General features: G+C 44.3%; 2 protein-coding genes across 3 annotated transcripts in view; both read left to right on the top strand.

The window, feature by feature from the left end:
• Positions 1-1245, top strand: part of FKTN (fukutin) — an 88863-nt gene extending 87618 nt beyond the window's left edge. The window contains exon 11 of the mRNA XM_027105309.1: positions 1149-1245. Coding sequence (XP_026961110.1) covers positions 1149-1174 — 26 coding nt within the window. The 3' untranslated portion in view covers positions 1175-1245. The remainder of the gene's footprint in view (positions 1-1148) is intronic.
• Positions 1150-17652, top strand: TAL2 (TAL bHLH transcription factor 2). 2 transcript variants are annotated; one of them, XM_027105311.1, is made up of 2 exons: positions 1150-1254; positions 14537-17652. In XM_027105311.1, exons 1-2 carry the CDS (start codon positions 1223-1225, stop codon positions 14886-14888), a joined length of 384 nt encoding a protein of 127 aa, XP_026961112.1. In that variant the 5' UTR covers positions 1150-1222; the 3' UTR covers positions 14889-17652. The 2 variants fall into 2 exon arrangements, with proteins under 2 accessions (XP_026961112.1, XP_026961113.1); XM_027105312.1 differs by lacking the exon at positions 1150-1254 and adding an exon at positions 9074-9135.
• The last annotated feature ends 847 nt before the right edge of the window (positions 17653-18499 follow it).

Raw genomic sequence — 18499 nt, 5'->3', positions numbered from 1 at the left:
ACTAAGGGAAGAAAAGCCCACTCACTTGAGGCAGTTACATGTCCTGGTTTTTGCTGCGATGGTCAACATTTGCTCTGGACAGAAATACCCGCCTGGCCTCAACACCAGGTGTCTTGGTGGAGAAATGTGTGTGTGTGGTGGGGGGCAGTTACCAAGGGGTACTGGGTCTGGGGAGCTGGAGAGTGAAAATTAACTGGAAGAGAGAGCCTGATGCTCAAGGGAAGCTTTTCTTTCCCCCCTCTCTGACATCTCCTTAATCCATCCAGCCCTGGGATGTTGGCTTCAATTAGTGGAAGGAAATAAATGCTTCTTAGTAGCACAGGACCCAAAGCAACTGGAAGGAGAGAGGTGAGAGCCAGGATACTGAGTTGGACAAATGAAAGAAAAATATCAAAGTACCCTTTGGAGAAAATTAGAGGCATGTGTTCATATTCCCCATCTAGTTTTTGGGTAGAGTTTTCTGGTAATAAAATGAGTATTTATTGAGCAACTATGATTTTATTAGATGCCTATTACCACTGTTTTAAAGCATTTACTCCTAGTCACTAACTTCATGTACATTAGTGCACTGAGTCTTTACAATAATCCATGAAGTTGATATTATTTCCAGTTTACAGCTGAGAAAATTGAGACTGGAAGAAGTTAAGTAACCTGCCCAGGATGGCAGCTGGTGTCAGAGCAGGAATTCAAACACCAGTCTGCCTCCAAAGCCTAATGAAAGGCCTCTCAGCTTCTATACAAAGCTGCTTTCCATTTGGTATTTCTCAGTACCTTTTCCCACTTAGTCCACAGCATATCAATGAGTATTTATTACTCCCAGTTTATAGAAAACAGGCTCAGAAGAGTAATTTCTTTTTGCAGTTTGACCAGCTTTTTATTTCTTAAATAAGTGGCCAGCTTGAGAAAGTTACAATGCAGCAGTGAGCCTCTAGACCAATTAACAAATTCCTCTACTTAAATGCAAACCAGTAGCCTCATCATTGTGCTTACCCCAGGCAAGGCACTGGGTTAGCAGACAGAAAAGAGGGGAGACAGGAAGAAAGGGCATCAACGGGGCAGATGAACAACAGTACAGAGAACCTTTGCAAATCTGATTCCGGATTGTGGTCGGATCACTCTCCTCACCTCCACCTTCTTTATTCAAACAGGGCTCCTTACATGTGGATCCAGTTGAGGACCATCCCTGAGATTCAACGTTCGTTCACTCCTTCTTAGACGGAGGATGTTTGGTAACAGGCTGTGGCAAGCTTCCAAGTAAGGATAACTTATTTACAGAGTAATATTGTTTCTCCTCTTTTGTCACTGAAAGTCACAGTGTGCTGCAGGGGGGAAAAACCCAGTGGACAGCAGGTGTGCTTCCTCCTAAATCGGTATAATTTTTTTCCTTTGTTGTTCCTATCTATGAGTGTGTCCAGGGCCACAAAACCTGTGTGCCTCAGGGACTCTGGCCTAAAGATTCTAGCAGCTTTACTTTTCTGTCATGATTAGGGAATGACCTCAGGGAAGTCCCCAAATGATGATGAAACAGCCAGATCTCTCTTTCCTTAGGAGAGAAGATCAAAGCTCTCATCCCTCCCAACGCTCGGGTAAAGATGTGGGCCACATCAGTGTATTTCTTCCTTCCACGTACCCTGGTTTCCCACATCACCCGCTTTCATCATAAAGCAGCTACTTGCTCTGTTATTTTTTTCATTCAGGGGAGGGTAGAGTAGGGGAGGCGGGAAGAGGAGGTTAGCTAATCAGTTTGCCCTGTGAGTCCTATGAATGGAGTGACATTAACATCCACGAGAATTTATAGCCCCTGCTGGCTCTGAAAAGACGTTTGTGTAAAAATTGCTAGTAAAACAGTCAGCTGTGTTTGAAGGCTTGTTTCTTTGGGCATACATTTTAGAATTTAGTTAAATACTCAATTTATTTGGGAGCTAAATTGTGGGGGAGTGGTATTTTGTTTTGTCTAGGATAACACCTTGTCATGTAACTTTATAATGAAAATATATAATTTCTCATATTAAATGAGAAAATTGGGTGAAATGCCTAGTGTGACACTTAGTACTTAGTGCTACATAATAGCGGTAGAGAATTCAGTGTGTGGCCCAGAGTTGGTGCTCGATGCCACCCCCTAGGTCAAGCCATCATCCTCTCTCGTCTGTATTCCTGTCACAGCTTCCTAGTCTCCCCACATCATTTATTGGCCCCCTCCATGCAGCAGCCAGAATGTTCTTCTCATCTCCTTAAAAAACAAATTAAGCAATCACCAGAAACTCCTTCCATGGCCTTAGAAGCATTCATTTCACAGAAACAAGCTATGTGACTTCTGACGGAAAGCAGGGCAAGCTGAAGGCAGCTGTTTGGAGAAATGAGTCAGTGCTGTCTTGCATTCATTCATCAAAAGCAAGTAAACTAGAATGAGACTTGCTTTAAAGAATGCAAAATGGAGATGGGGGCACTTTTAAAAAAGAGGAGGGCTTCCCTGGTGGCGCAGTGGTTGAGAGTCCGCCTGCCGATGCAGGGGACACGGCTTCGTGCCCCGGTCCGGGAAGATCCCACATGCCGCGGAGCTGCTGGGCGCGTGAGCCATGGCCGCTGAGCCTGCGCGTCCGGAGCCTGTGCTCCGCAACGGGAGAGGCCACAACAGTGGGAGGCCCGCGTACCTCAAAAAAAACCCCAGAGGATTCAAAGGAGTTTAAATTTCCCAAATAAAATATCACAGAAAGATAAAACCTATGACCAAAAGTAACACCCACATACTGACAAATTTAGTTGTAAAAGAATTGGCACAGTTTTATTTGGAAAAAGCAAATTTATAAACAGGAGTTGTAATATCACAAAACAAAATGGAATTCATGAGAAGAAGCAAGGCAAAGAAGATCATTTTATGTTGACACAGGGCACAATTCTCTTAAGTCAATAAAACTTCCAAGAGTCTTTATGTGCAAAATGCATTGTATCTCAAGATATAAATATTTAAAGCAAACACTCTTGGAAAAACCAAAAGGAAGGAACAGACACAAAACAGTAGAGGGAGATTTTCACATAACTCTCTCTAACAGATCAAATAGACCAAAACTCCCATGAATATAGAGGATCAATTTAATGGATGTATATAAAAAAAATTTTATTTTTCAAACAAAGGCTATATCTCCTTTTCTATTACCTACGGATGATTTATAGAAGTTTTACCTAGAGAAACTCTTTATAAATATCCCAAAGCAAAAACAATATGGAGCATACCTTTGACTACACTGCAATAAAATTAGAAGTTAATAGCACATGGTTACCAAAAAATACAACAATAAGGAAATTTTTTAAAAGTTTCAAAAGAAAAGTAAACAACAGATGTTAGAGGCTAATGGCAAAGATACTGCAAATGGAAGTGACGGATGACACCAAAGGTATATCAGAAGAAAATTCATAGCCTGAAATGCTTTTCTTATTAAACAAGAAAGAATGAAAATTAATAAACAATCTAAGAATGGGAGATGGAGAAAGAGCAAAATAAACATAGGCAAATGAAAAAGCAGATTTAATAAAGGTATGGTAGAAAGTGAAATAAGTCAGACAGAGAAAGACAAATACAGTATGATTTCACTCATATGTGAAATATTAAACAAGCAAAAACTAAAACTTAGATGAAGAAAATGGAATAGTGGTTACCAGAGGGGAAGGGGAGGGGGCGAAATAGCTAAAAGGGGGTCAACTCTATGGTGACGATAGAAACTAAACTTTCGGTGGTAAGCACGCTGTAGTGTATACAGAAGTTGAAATAGAATGTTGTACACAGGAAACTTATATAGTGTTATAAACCAGTTACCTCAATTAAAAAAGATGAAACCTAGAAAGTCAAAATAAATAAATAAATAAAGATATAGTAGAAATTAATACATTAGAAAATCAGAAAAATGGTGAACCACAGAGGTAGTTTTTTAAGAGAAAAATAAAATGGACAAGCTCTGCAAAGCTAATAAAGGAGAGAGAAGTCCTAGACACATAACATGAGGAATGAGAAAGTTGATAATGTAAATACAGAGATATTTTTGAAAGCATTTGTTACCGACCAGGGTTCTTGGCCTTCCCCAATCAATGAAAATTGACTAGAGGCCATAGAAGGAATTCAGGCAAGGCTTTACTGGGGCCCCTGTTGCAGCAGCCGGAAGCGAGAACAAACCACAGGTTCCTTTGTTTGCTTGCTCCCTGAGGGGGCGGTGAGCTTGTTCCTTATATGGGGCGAGGACAGGGGTGTGTCCAGGGGTCTCGCCGGAGGGGTGGCTGGGGTGGCTTAGGTGCTTTGCCCACCCCTTAGGTGGTGGGGTTTTCTTTATTTTTTTTTATTATTTTTAAAATTTATTTATTTATTATTGAGGTATAGTTGTTTTACAACATTGTGTTAGTTTCTACTGTACAGCAAAGTGGAGTTCCCTGTGCTATACAGCAGGTTCTCATTATTTATCTATTTTATACATATTAGTGTGCAGAGGGCATGAGCACTACCCTGCTTTTGCTCCAGGCTCTTCAAAAGTGGCAGTTGGGTTTTTTGGTCTCTTTGTATCTTTTGTCCAGAATTTGTCCCAACTGCGCCTGCACACAGTTATTTTTAGTCCCAGACAGTTTCTTTGTATTTTGCTGCTGGAGGAGAGGTGTGCCCAGGTGCAAGCATTGCAGCACTGCAGCAAAGGGGCCCAGGTCCCAGCCTGTCTCACTTTGAGTAACTGTATATAACACTTTATTAATGAATGTGAAAATGTCAAAGTTCATATGTCAAAATACCAAAGTTGACTTGCAGGGTAGCACACTTGAAGGAACAAAATCTATCTAGGATTTACTAGTAAATTTTATTAACTATCAAGAACCAGCTAATTCATGTGATGAACAAACTGATGGAAGCTTAACAATAGATGGATGGAAGGGGGGCTGAATGTATGACTGGATAGATGGAGAAATAGATGGTTGCTTTGGGGCCTGGATATGCAGAATTGGGGATTGGGAGCGGGGTTGAGAATGAGCAGGGAAGAAGGGAGTTTTAAGACTGGTTGGAGCTGACGCTTGACCTCCAGCCAAAATGACTTTGGTCCACAACCACCTGGGCTCACAGGAGTCCCTTCTGAAAACCTCAGGTTCGTCTTTTCTGAAGCTAACAGCCCCAGCACACAGGACTAGAGATCCAGCATTCACAGGCTAATCCAGACAGATCAATTAAGACAGCAGAACCAGAGAGGCTGACAATGCCCCAGCCCTCCTAGGGACCTGCTCTTCTCTCCCCAACCCTCTCATCCCTCCCCAGGAGCCCGCAGGTGCAGTCTCTCCAGGGGGCGGTGAGAGCCATGAATAGTAAGGGTTTTAGCTCAAGCACACAGAGGCGTTTAGCTGCCCAAACCTAATCCCCCAATAATCGGATTATGTAAATTCCTACTTCAACCCCCTTCCCCTGCAAGACCTCGCCCCTAAACTCTCCACACTGGGAGACAGGATGGGAGAGGGCCCATCATGCTGAAGCATCACTGCCAGTGGAGTGCTGCACCAAGACGGCTTCCCCCATTTCAGAAATTATAAAACCAACAGTAACATGGAAGAAACTTCAGAGGAGAAAACAAATGTCGTGCTGCACCAAGACGGCTTCCCCCATTTCAGAAATTATAAAACCAACAGTAACATGGAAGGAACTTCAGAGGAGAAAACAAATGTCAACCCCGGTTGCACTGTGCCAACACATCTGTGCTCCCTTCTCCACAGTCCTCATCTTTCCCCTCGTCCTGTCTCTCAGTCCTCGTCCGCTTGTACACAGGTCCTATTTTACACTTACTGTTGCTTAACTTAGCCTCACACATTTCCAGTCTTGCTTCCTAGTTGCTACACTTCTTTTTTACAACTGTAGAACGTGCCATTAAGAATATATTACCTCGCAGGCTTTTGGCCGAGAGGAAGGGTAATGTAGGTTCTTGGTTTAAATTCCAACGTGCCCTCTATCAGGATTGAGGTACAACAGGTCGGGTGGGAGACCTGGGCACCATGAGGCAGCAGTTCCCCTCAGTGGCACACAGAGACAGACGGCAGAAAGGACAAATCAGGGCTGCTCACTGCAAATATTAGAGTATGTTCCCAAAGGCCCCTTTTGTGCCTATGCGTAATTGACCCATTCATTCTCTCCAACCCGCCCTCTAATCCATCCACTGACTGCCACCAGAATGAGGCTTGTAACTGTAAATCAAAACACATCACTCCCATGTTCAAGGCACACAGTTGCCTTCATATGGACTGCCCTCTCCTCCACTCATACGTGTGTAGTTCCTATCCAGCATTTCCCACTTTTGCACCCAGGTGATCGGGGACCCTGCCTTGGACTCTGTGCTTTAGATGGACCTGCTCTGGTCCTCCTCCAATGCCCACCAGGTGCCCATTTCCCACATTCTAGACCACACCCAGGGTATCAGGGACCCCTGAATTTATACCACACTCTGTATATCCAGAACCCCTGCATTTCTGCTCAAATGGCCCTGAGTCTATTTTCAGAACCTTCACAGGGCTCTTCCTTAGGTCCGTGTGGGCTGGGATTCCACGTCATATACACAAGACCCTTCACAGAGAAGGGGGTGGGGAAAGAATGGGAATGTGGATGGGTCAGGAGTCTCCATTTGTACCCTTGTCCTGAGCCCCACATATGTCAGAGGCAGCCCTGCCTCAAGGCCTAGTTTAAATGGCATCCCTCCCACAAGCAATTGCTGATCCTCCAGCTAGAATCTTTGCCTCCTTAACTCCAATTTCATACTCTCTGGCACTCAGGACTGTCTGTCTTGTATTTAGTCATTTTTGTCATGTCCTCTTCCTCCCAAAGACTGTGAACTCCTTAAAGGCAGATACAGAATTTTCTTCACTTTCCTCCTGCCCTCTGAGAACTAGCAGTTTATGCAACAACTTTTTTATTTATAATAAGAACTGTATGCATTTATTTTGAGGAGGGGGACAGACAACCCCCAAATCTCAGTGGCTTACAACAGCAAAGATTTATTCCTCACTCCTGTGATGTGAAGGCTGTGGTTGCCTATGGGTTTGCTTTATGGCTTCCAGGCTGAGAAAGCAACCCCAGACATTACTTTCTCATGTCTAAGCCCAACCAGCAATCACTCTTTTTTTTTAAACATCTTTATTAGAGTATAATTGCTTTACAATGTTGTATTAGTTTCTGCTGTATAACAAAGTGAATCAGCTCTATGTATACATATATCCCCATATCCCCTCCCTCTTGCATCTCCCTCCCTCCCACCCTCCCTATCCCACCCCTCTAGGTGGCCACAAAGCACCGAGCTGATCTCCCTGTGCTATGCGGCTGCGGCTGCTTCCCAATAGCTATCTATTTTACATTTGGCTGTTAGAGCTTCTGTTCTGTCACCACCATGTCAAGTTTGCTCACATTCCATTGGCTGATGCAAGTCACATGGCCAAGCCTGGAAGGGAGTGAGGAATTGCTCTCCGTTCACCTACATGGAGGCATTGCCAGTCACATGACAATGGGAGGGGTTATATAATCCTCTCACAAGGAAGGGAGCCAGTAGTTGTAACAATAATACAATTTACCACAGTAAAATTTATAGTAGTCTGACTGTGTACTAGGTACAGTGCTAAATTTTACAGATGAGGAAATTGAGGTAGGGAGAATTACATGATTTACCTAGGGTCACATAACTGGGTACATCAGGGATTTCAACCTGGGTAATGCAAATCCAGAGTCCTTTGCTCTTATCCACTAAGCTTTAATGCATTTGTGAATTTATTGTGCCAAATCCTATGCTGGTACCTTCAGAGAGTGTGATCCCTAGAATTTTGTTACTTACCCATTCATTTATCAACCAACATTTGAAGAATGCCTATTCACTGGGTTTGAGGAGGAGACAGATGAGATAAATGGGTAAAATATTACTAAATGGGGGTGAGTGCTAAGGAGAAGAATAAAGCAGGGCAGGAGGATGGAGAGTCCTGTGTATGTGAACGTGCAATTTTAGATACTGTGGTCAGAGAATCCTCATGGAGAAGGTGACATTTGAGCAAAGACCTGAAGAATGTCAGCTCCTTGAGGGCAGAATTTGTGTCTGTTTTGTTTGAAGTTGTATCCCCAGTGCCTGTAACAGGCACTGGCCCATAGCAGACACTCAATAATAATTTCTGAATGAATGAAAGGAGGTGAGGGAAGGAATTATTTGGATAACTTGAGGGGGAAGAGTGTTTCAGGCCGTAGAAACAGACAGTGCAAAGGCCCTGAGGCAGGAGGGTGCCTGGAGTGTTCCAGAGCTGAGTACACCCCAAGGAGAGAAGGAACACACGGGGTCTGGTAAAATCTGGGAGCCATTGTTAAGACTTCAGCTTAACTCTGAGTGAAATGGGGAGCCAGGGGAAGGCTTTGAGTGAGAAGTGACAGGAACCTGACTTGGGTTTTCATAGGATCATTCTGGGTGATGTTGGAGAATGGACGGAAAGAGGAAAGTACAGAATCAGGAAGACCAATGAGGAGGCCCTGAAATACCAAGTCCCCGGGGCACTCTGGAAGCTGGGATGAATAAATCTGGGGATCTGTCCGGTGCAGTGATTGTTAAATTTCTTTGTGCATCTTCATCTGCTGGGATACTTAGTAAAAACGCAGATTTCGGACCCCATCCCCAGAAAACCTGATCTGGTGGTCTGGGTTGTGGATATTGAGATCTGCCTCCCCTCACCCATGATTCTGAAGCAAGTGGTTCTTGAACTACAGTTGGAGACTTACTGGGCCTTAAATGATTGACATCTGATGAGTTAACCACGTGGCATGGACTTTCCGAGGTTTGTAGACGTGGAAGAGGGTGGGTACGTCACACGCCCGGCTTCGCCGTGGCCGGGTAGGTGGCAAGACCCCTCCCGTCCCCAAGCCTTAGGCAAAGCAGGGTTCTCCTTCCGCCTCTGCTCCGTTTCTGGAACACAGGGAGGCTGGTCCTGGGAAGCGGGCGCGCCGTGGGGGGAGGGGGGAGGGAGGGACCTGCGGAGTCCGGGTCAGAAAGCGGCCCCCTGGGTCCCCGAGACAAAGGGCGGTGTCCTATAAAGGCGGTAGCGGAGGCGCGGCGCCCAGGCGAGGGCGACAGCTACGGCGCGCGCGGGCTCCTCGATCTTGGAGAGGAGGTGCGTGGACTCCGAGAGGGACGTGGGCACTGCCGGGGCTGGTGGGCCAGCGGGTCTCCGGCGCAGCTCCCCGAGTCGGAGCCGCACTCGCTGCGGAGGGCAGGGGTGTGGAGTTGACTTGGTGGCAGCCACCAAGGCGACTCGGTGAGAGAACCTGGGGGCTTTTCGCGGAGCAGGGGCGGTGGTGCGGCTCCGGGGGAGCCTGGCGGGTCCTCTAGCGCGTGTTGGCGGGGCTGCTGCGCCTTGGTGTCCGATGCCCGGGCACCCCTTGATGTGTCTCCGAGGGCCGCTTAGGCAGCTTCTGCGTCGGGATGAGCGACTCCTGGACACCTGGCAGGTGCGAAACTTTAGCCGAGATGCTTTCCCGGACGCCTGAACTTCATCGCAAGGCAGGCGCTGCCGGCGAAGGGGAGCAAAAGTTATACAAAGAAAAAGGGAAAAGCCGGGAATGAAGCGGTCAAGGGCAGCAGGTTGGGCGGGGTGGGCGGCGAGGCGCGGGTGTTGAGTGCGTTTTGGAACAGGTGGCGCTCCCAGTGCGCCAGGAGCGCACCCAAAGACCCGCATTCATAGCAAATGTACTTATTTAGAAGAGTTGTCTACTGAGAAAAGTAATTGCATAATAGTATGTATTCTGATTTTTAAAGGATACATATATTTTATATAAAATATATATGTGTGTGTATATATATATATATATACACACACACATATATTATATATACACACACCAAACTGGCTACTGCTGGGGAATGAGTTTGAATAGGTAGATGGATAAGGATGGTCTTTTATTTTTTGCTTTATCACTTGTGTACTGCTTGAATTTTTTTTTCTAAAGTTATCATGTGTTATTTCTATAGTAACTTCAAAAGGCAAAGCTGTGCCTAGTGTTGGAGGTTAGGCACCTTCCCCTAACGAACTTGTATAAACCACACTTCACTGCCCTCTTTCTGGACAGTGTTTCCGCTTACTTTTAAAAGAAAGATGAAAGAGACAAATACACAGGACCAAAGGCCAGAAAGAGAAATTTAAAGTTTTATGAAAAAAGAGCAGTGTGAGTCTGAATGCCTGGGACAGGCCACCATAGAAATGTTAGCTGTACTTCTGTGCTGCAACCTTTCTAGCTGACCTGGGCTCTGTGTCCAGGAAACACCCACACGAAAAAGCAGCACCTTTTCTGGGGGCATAATTGTTCTTTTCTCCAGTAACCTGTTACCTTCTGTGGTGACAGTATAAGTAGAAGTTTGTGCACACCTATATTCCTATTCAGTTTACCGTGACATTCCTCCTGTCCAGGCATTCTTAGTCTGGGGCCCATGACACACACCCACTCGGGTGTATGGATAGAATTCAGGCGTTCTATATGTTTAGGTGGGAAAAAATTACATCTTTATGTCTACTGACCTTTAGTTTAAATTTAGCATTTCCTTTATTTATGAATGTGAGTAAAAACTACTTTGGCACTAGTCGTGCTGATGACTTTGTCACCAATAAAAATCATACTTTCAACTCATGTTGCAGATCTTCTGAAAAAATCATTTAAGTATCACTACTTAGAAATGATGGTAACAAATCTGTTTAATGTGTTAAGAGTGAAGCACAGGTATTACTGTCTTGCTTTTTAGAATTATTTTAATACCTATGAAGTATAATTGGTTATTTTATGTGTCTATTTTAATTCATACATTTAAAACTCTTATTCTGAGAAGGGAACCAAAGGCTTTTTCCTTCATGTATTTGAAATCATTGTTCTGAGATGAAATCCGTCCCTAGGCTTCCCCAGACTGCCAAAAAGGTCCATGGCACAAAAAAGGTTATGGACCCTGACTCAGCAGGAGTCAGTGGTGACATAGATGCATAAATACTCAGGCTTGGGACACAGGCTCTGCCACACAGGGATGTGTGACTTGGGACAAAAAAACTTCACGCCTGTTTCAACATCTGTCAGATGTTCTCTGATTCTGTGGCATCTGGGGTACTTTTTCAGTTCTTAAGTTACTCTGAATCAAGATTAGCAGCCATCACTCCTCGTAACAGGAAAAACACTAAATGCCACTTTCCTTTGATTTATTAAGTCCTTAGCAATTTTCCAGTGACCTCTACTTTGAGTTTTTCCAGCTTGTTAAATCACTGATTTCTATTTCCCCCTGTGGAGAAGGAGAGTAACACACTTGAGGATAAGTCAACAAGTAATTATTAAGCATGTCCTAGGATGGCAAGGCTACGTTTCAGAAGCCTTCTCTTCTCCCCATTTCCTCTGTCTGCTTCTCACAATAGGATGGAGCCCTCTCAGAAGAGAACACCAGTTAGTTTATCCTGCCTAATCTTTTCTTCCCAGCTTGAAAAAGACCCCCCATGGGACTAGTGAATGAGCTAAAGCCTCTTTTGACAAGAGAAGCTTAAAAGTGACTTTGCTTCCACAGTCCTGGCTGCAAAGCAACCAGCCTTGGTGTGAGCAAAACTGAATAGTTTTTTAAATCCCCTTGATTTAGGTTCAAACCTTCATATTTTAGGTATAGTTGGATACAGGTCTGACAAAGCTCATATTTTCATTGTAGATCCAAAGGCTAGGTTATTTAGAAATAACTTAGGTAGATAAAAGGCAAGGGCAGGGCATTGTGGCATTTCAGCATAGAAAGAGGCCTTGGGGATCACTCCGTTCAGTTTGAAAGCCCCCTAGAATGCCTGAGTTCGGTGCTGTTTCTCTGCTCCTAGAGCCCCTGTGCTTCCCTCTCTGTGTCACAGGGCAGTGGGCTCCTCAGTGTCCAGCAGTGAGCACAGTGTCTGGCACATAGAGTCAGTAAGTGTTGATAGTAAAGCTTAGAGTGCATGTGACTGTCTTGGATCATGGGTCCAACTAGGAGTGTCTCCACAGAGAGAGGAAATAGACTTAAGTGGCTGATGGAGGGAGCCTGAGGCCGGCCGGTGAACTTGAGCCGCTATGATTCTGCTCACCACTGGCTTCTCAGCACAGCACTGGCCTCTCCAACCCAGGCAGAAGCAGGAAAGGCATCAAGGACCTGCATGGGGAAATGTCCTGGGGGGCATATATCCTTGTAGCTTATTTTATACATAATAGTTTGTACCTCTTAATCCCTTAGATACTGCTTCCTTCTCAAACATAGTTTTGCTAGGTCTCAGAACTCCTGTTTGGAGAGTAGAGCAGTGTTCTCAGCATTGGGTACACGCGGAGATCACACAGGGGTGCGCTGCTTGGATCTCACTTCAAGAAAAAACTTGCAGTTCAGCTGCAGGGAGTGCAGTTAGCTGACAGCCTTCAGTGGCAGTGCCCTCAGGAGGGGGCCTCCGTTCTTCCGGCAGCCCCCAGCCTATGAGTGAGCGTGGCAGCGCTGCCAGGATCTGGTGATTTCTGCCCAGTGGGGTCTCCTCTACAGTCACTCTTTGCCCTAGAGCTCCCTGTTGGGTTGACTGCCATTTTAACAGGTCTGCATCACAGCCTACCCTTTTGTACCATATGTGCCAGTTTTTAACCCTCCAACTCCTTCCTGCAACGTGGGCTGTTAACACAAACAACAGGTGTGGAAGGAAACTGGCACTTTGAGCGGCACCTACCAAGTGCCTGACATTCTACATGGCGCTTTGTATAACTTTTCTCAGATATTCGGGATGTTTACCTACAAACTCATATCCTCAGGAAAGCCCAAATAAAACTAGGAGATTGGGATTGACATATATCCACTAATATGTATAAAATAGATAACTAATAAGAACCTGCTGTATAAAAACATACATAAAATAAAATTCAAAAAAAGAAATAGAAAAAAGGTAGAACTTAGGGAAAAGTTCAATGGCATTGACCCAATCATTTTGGTCTTGACATGGTTCTTTTACACCTTTCTCTAGTCAGCAAGTGTAGCTCTGGACTTGGCCCTTGGTGTGTGGGACCTTCTGCTGTGATTTTTAAGTGTTTATGTATGTGCTGCCTCCTCCACCAGACCATCCAATAAGCTCCTTGAGCACCAGTACCCAGTCCTACCATGTCCACAAACCCATGGAACAGAACAGGTCTACAGGAAGGGTTAAAATAAAGCAACAAAGGCAGCAAGAGCCAAGAGATTACAGTAGAGGCTTGGTTACAGGAAAACAAGGGGTCACCCCCAGGAATATTCAGTACCTCACAAGTCATTTTTCTTTATAAATATATTTATTATTTTGTTGTATTTATTCCCCAACACTTTTATAGCCATTACTATGTGTCAGGCACTGTTATAGTGATTTACAAATATTAACTTATTTCATTCTCCTAATAGCCTTTGTCTTCCACCAGTGGCTGTGGGCATGGGGGGCTCTGGGATGGCCTGGAAGCCTTTATAGGAATGAAAAGGAGGATTGGATCTGCTCTTTAAAGAATGTGTAGAAATAGGCAAGAAGACAGCAAGGAGGGAATTCAAGGGACAGAAAGATGGCATGTGTGAAGGTGTGGAGTTAGGAATATTTACTACTCTTTGTGGGCACAGGAAGGGGCCCTCTGCCCAGGTTGCTGAGACTGGAGCAGGCGGCAAACTGATAGCCATAAACCGAGAGCACCAAACGTTGGGTGCTGGGCTTTGGCTCCTTTGCTGATGCGTCATAAAGGTTCCCATTAACGTAGGTTAATCCAAGCCACCTGAACAAAGGGGCCTATGCCTCTAAATGTTAAAAAGGGCACAATTAAGAATTGGCAATATGCGATAATAATCACCTCTCCCAGGGTCGGAAAGGTCATCCAAATTCAACCTTGGAGAGCCTGGATATCTTCCACAGCATCCACGCCAAATCGTCACCCCCCCCGCCCCTTTTCTTCTTTTGTCACGCTAAACAACCCCACTTCTGCTCCTCACGCAGCTGGGTTTCAAGGCTCTTCATCATCCTGTTCATCCCCCTCTAAATGTGGTCCAGTTTAGATATTTTAGCTCTTACACAGCGGGCCCAATCCTGCAGATGAGGTCGGCCAGCTAAGAGGAGAGTTGTGCTGTCACCTTCTTCACTCCAAATATTATCTCGTTAATGAAGCCTAGATCTCAGCACCCCCCTTTTTAAAGAATCTATATTCAACTCTCTATTAGCAAATATATGTTTTATTCACACACGTACTCAATCCTACACTGTGCCTGATTCTGAACAATTAGGAAGAGTTGGTTATAACAGTAGTAATAGGGGTATTAAGATAAAACCACATTTTAACTGGAGGCTTCAAAACACCCAGGGAGAGAAACGCTGAAGGAAGGTGTTCTTATCCTGCCCTTTCTTCTGCCATGTTTTCTTCCCTTGTCAAAGGAAGATTCAAAGCACCTGGAAATGAGGCAATGCATTTCCTAAGATCTGAGTGGAGAAGACTAACATCTCAAGTTCCTGGCAGGACATGTGCTACCCAGCAGGCCTCTGACAAGGTATTGGTCCTCAGGGCCCTTTCTTTTTCTCGTCTCAGGAGCTCCAACATGACCAGAAAGATCTTCACAAACACCAGGGAGCGGTGGAGGCAGCAGAACGTCAACAGTGCCTTTGCTAAGCTGAGGAAGCTCATCCCCACTCACCCTCCCGACAAGAAGCTGAGCAAAAACGAAACGCTTCGCCTGGCGATGAGGTACATCAACTTCCTGGTGAAGGTCTTGGGGGAGCAAAGCCTACAGCAAACGGGAGTGGCTGCTCCGGGAAATATTCTGGGCCTCTTCCCCCAAGGACCCCACCTGCCGGACAGGACTCTCCTTGGTGATTACCAGGTTCCATCATCCGGCCCAAGCCACCACATTCCGTAGTGGGGCTCTGGCTGTCGTCACCCCAGGCAGCACTGGTTCAGAAGTAACTAGCTGTCGACAGCCTTTTGCATGTTCCAGAGTCAACCTGATGAATAATTTGTGAGGCATGAATTTAAGCTTCATAGGAGGTGGCTCAGGGTCGGCTTCAGGATGCTGAAAGGGACCATGAGGAACGTGGCTTGGGCGTCTGTCACCATGAGGAACGTGGCTTGGGCGTCTGTCACCCCCCGTCTGTCATAAATCTGGGTTCTGCATAAGATGTTGTTTGAAAAAAAAAAAAAAAAAGACCCTTAGGTTAAAAACTGGTTTGAAAATCACTGTTTTACTCCGTATGTTTTCAGTTATAAGAAAGTTTTCTCAAAATGGATCTCAGATGGTTGAGTAGAAAATGCTTCCCTCTGAACATATTTTAAAGTTTGTTTTGAAAAATGAGGCATATTTGATCAAGGGTGAACAATGTAAGACAAATGAAAAGATAGCCCTTGCAGAAACCAGCCGGGAGACTTGCAGGAACATCTGTGAAGAAAAGACCCTCCTGACATGTGAGGACCACAGGAAGGCAGCAGATACCTGTGGAAGAGCTCTGCATCCTTTATCTCTATGGACATGTGAGGTGTCACTTGCACAGGGCTGTGTATGTATATGTTATCTCTAAAGCCAAATGGTGGATTATACCTGTGAGAGGAAAGGACCTGATAATTTACGAGAGTTCATAGTTTTCTTATGAAAACCAGCTAGCTAAAATAGGTTTTCTAACCCCTTAGTTTCCCATGTCAGGTATCAAAACTTTTAATTTAGCCTGAGTTTCTGCTGACTTAAGACCTGTAAAATTCAAATATAATGATGAAAATCTAAATATTACCATTTAATAGAGAGCTTAACAAAAGATGTAGAGTAGACAATAGGAATGTTGATACCAGACCTTAATGAATTAATGAACCTGTGATCTGTTTTCCCTGCTGTGGAGCATTAGCTCAGTCTACGCTGGGAGAGGTGGTACCCACAATGAGTGAAACAGCATGGATCTGGCAGAACTCACCCCCTTGTGCCACCCTGATGATGCTTAGATTCAAAAAGGAATCCCATAGTTGAGCCCAGAATACAAATAATGTCATTTGATTGTCTATGGGACATTTTATTTCCCCAGAGTTCTTGGTGATGCATTGGTTTTAAAACCGTCTGAACTACAGGTAGGAAATAGATGGATTTGAGATCATGTATACACAGTAGAGGAACTTAAATTTTCTGCCACTCTAGAAAGAAGGTATTTGATTTATGAAAGGCTGAAATGAGCCTCTTTGGTTTGGTGCTTAGAAGAAATCTGGATGAGGCGCCCTCAAAATCTCATTCTCCCAAAATAGCAAGGTCATAATGTAAACTCTACACAGCGTTGACGCTTGTAGAACAACGCGTTTATCAGAAACAATGCATTTTCCGTGTAGATCCTTTCTTTAAACTGCATTCAGTAAATGTCCCCACAGACCCAGAATAGTCCTGGGAAACACATAAGCACAGAGACCAGGGGATTTCCCCTGAATTTGCATTTCTTTCTCATGAGCTTATGTGGACTTAAATTTGTCCCCAAACTACCAGGTGATAGTACATCTCAAAGCTTTAATGACAGTTTGTCAATTGAGTAATATTGCTTATTCTCTCATCTGGCATTAACTCAAAGTAACACTTTTGACAGCGTTTTTATATTAGCCTCATGTTGCTGAGGAAGGCAGAGAAGACCTCTTTGCCTGAACACGGGATTTTACTGCTCTTCTCAGAATGAGTGCACTTCTCTGCTGCTGGGGCCATGTCTGTTGTGCACAGAAGGCCTTTCCACTGAAAAGTAACCGAGTACCGCCAAAAAGTCGTGAGGAGATTGAGCATCGTTAAACTAAATGAGGGAACAGTTATTTAAAGAAACCCTATAGGAAATTCCTACAATAAATGAATAAACGTTTAAAATATTACTTAATGTAATTCATCTCTTAAATGATTTCTTTTGCAAGTTGGATTTTGGCCTATCAAGTTGTGTTAGGTTAAAGTGACTGTCAAAAGGAATTGTAGTTATATGGACCAAAACCTTGCCAAGGTATCTGTGAGACTGGAAGCTAATTCTAAAATCACTCCACAGCCTTCCTTGGTGTCCTGTACTTACGGCTTGGTGATTGCAGTAGTAAGAATTTATGGTTCAAATGAATTCTAGTTCACTGATGGTACATCTCTTTATGGGCCATTTGCACCCAAAAGAAAACTTTAGACAGATTATATCATTTATGCTACTCTGTTACTTGAAAACAAGTGTTTGTTCCGCTATGGGCACCACTGGAAACTTCCGGAAGCCAAGTATAAACAGGCCCATTTATTTATACAGATCATTAGATTGGCTAATTCTACTCCTCCTTTTACAGAGGAGAAAACAGTCCAGAGGGTTTTGAAGTAACTTTCCAGAGGTCACATGGACAGTTAGTGCAGCCCAGGACATAGTGTGAGATCTTCTGAGCCAGCACGTCCAGCCTGTCTACAGCCCTGTTCAGCCACTAAGGATTTTAGGATTGAAAATGGCCAAGCACCTCATTATTAGACTCATCTCTTTTCAATAGTGTTCAGTGATCTTCATATGTCTTTTAATTGAAATTGAATTATTGTGCTTTGTAGAATGTGATTAGAGGTACCAACCAAAGATTTTATTTGGTGATGTGTTTTGTGAGTTTGTAATCATTGATTCTAAATTGCTATTTAACTATTAACTTATTGAAAATAAATTATTTAAGAAAAGAAATTGGTTTTTTTTTTTAGAAAGTATTTCACAAATTTACTAAGCACATCCACCCATTCTGTCCATCCTTTGAACCCCACTCCCACTGTTATCTTGAGTCTAAAAAAAAAATCTAGGGCTTCCCTGGTGGTGCAGTGGTTAAGAATCTGCCTGCCAATGCAAGGGACACGGGTTCGAGCCCTGGCCCGGGAAGATCCCACATGCCGCGGAGCAACTAAGCCCGTGCACCACAACTACTGAGCCTGAGCTCTAGAGCCCACAAGCCACAACTACTGAGTCCACGTGCCACAACTACTGAAGCCTGTGCACCGCAACAAGAGAAGCCACCACAGTGAGAAGCCTGCACACTGCGACAGAGAGTAGCCCCCACTCACTGCAACTAGAGAAAGCCCGCGCACAGCAATGAGGACCCAACACAGCCAAAAATAAATACATTTATTAAAAAAAAATATCTAGCATCCCCTAATTAGTCCCTCCCTTCACTTCGTCTTTCACACAGCTTCCTAACTGTCCTTCTCAAATCACAGCTATGGTCAGGTCGTCCCCTGCTATCAAACCTTTAGTGTCTTGTCTACCAGACTGAGACAGATGCCATACCCCAGCAAACCAAGCCCTCTGCAGCCTGGCTCAATGTACTATTCCCTTTACTTTCCACAATTGCCTAAATATTTTATACCTGCTAATGAAACCACTTCACTTGGTGGTCCAACAGGCCAAACTCTAATACCTCTGACTTTACTCTTGTGAGTCCATCTGCTTGCACTAAATTCCACTTGCTAAAATCCTTCATGACTGATCTTAAATACCACTCCTTCAGGAAGCTTGACTCATCTTAAACACC

The sequence above is a fragment of the Aethalodelphis obliquidens genome, unplaced genomic scaffold, assembly GCF_003676395.1.
Source record: "Aethalodelphis obliquidens isolate GAN/ISIS:26980383/991018 unplaced genomic scaffold, ASM367639v1 scaffold7, whole genome shotgun sequence".
In the NCBI taxonomy this organism is placed as follows: domain Eukaryota; kingdom Metazoa; phylum Chordata; class Mammalia; order Artiodactyla; family Delphinidae; genus Aethalodelphis; species Aethalodelphis obliquidens.
This window is presented reverse-complemented; position numbering and strand designations above follow the sequence as displayed.

Coding starts and splice junctions, on each gene's coding strand:
- TAL2 (XM_027105311.1), top strand. CDS start 1,223: ATGTTTGGTAACAGGCTGTGGCAAGCTTCCAA. Junction 1,255..14,536: donor AGGCTGTGGCAAGCTTCCAA/GTAAGGATAACT, acceptor ATTGGTCCTCAG/GGCCCTTTCTTTTTCTCGTC.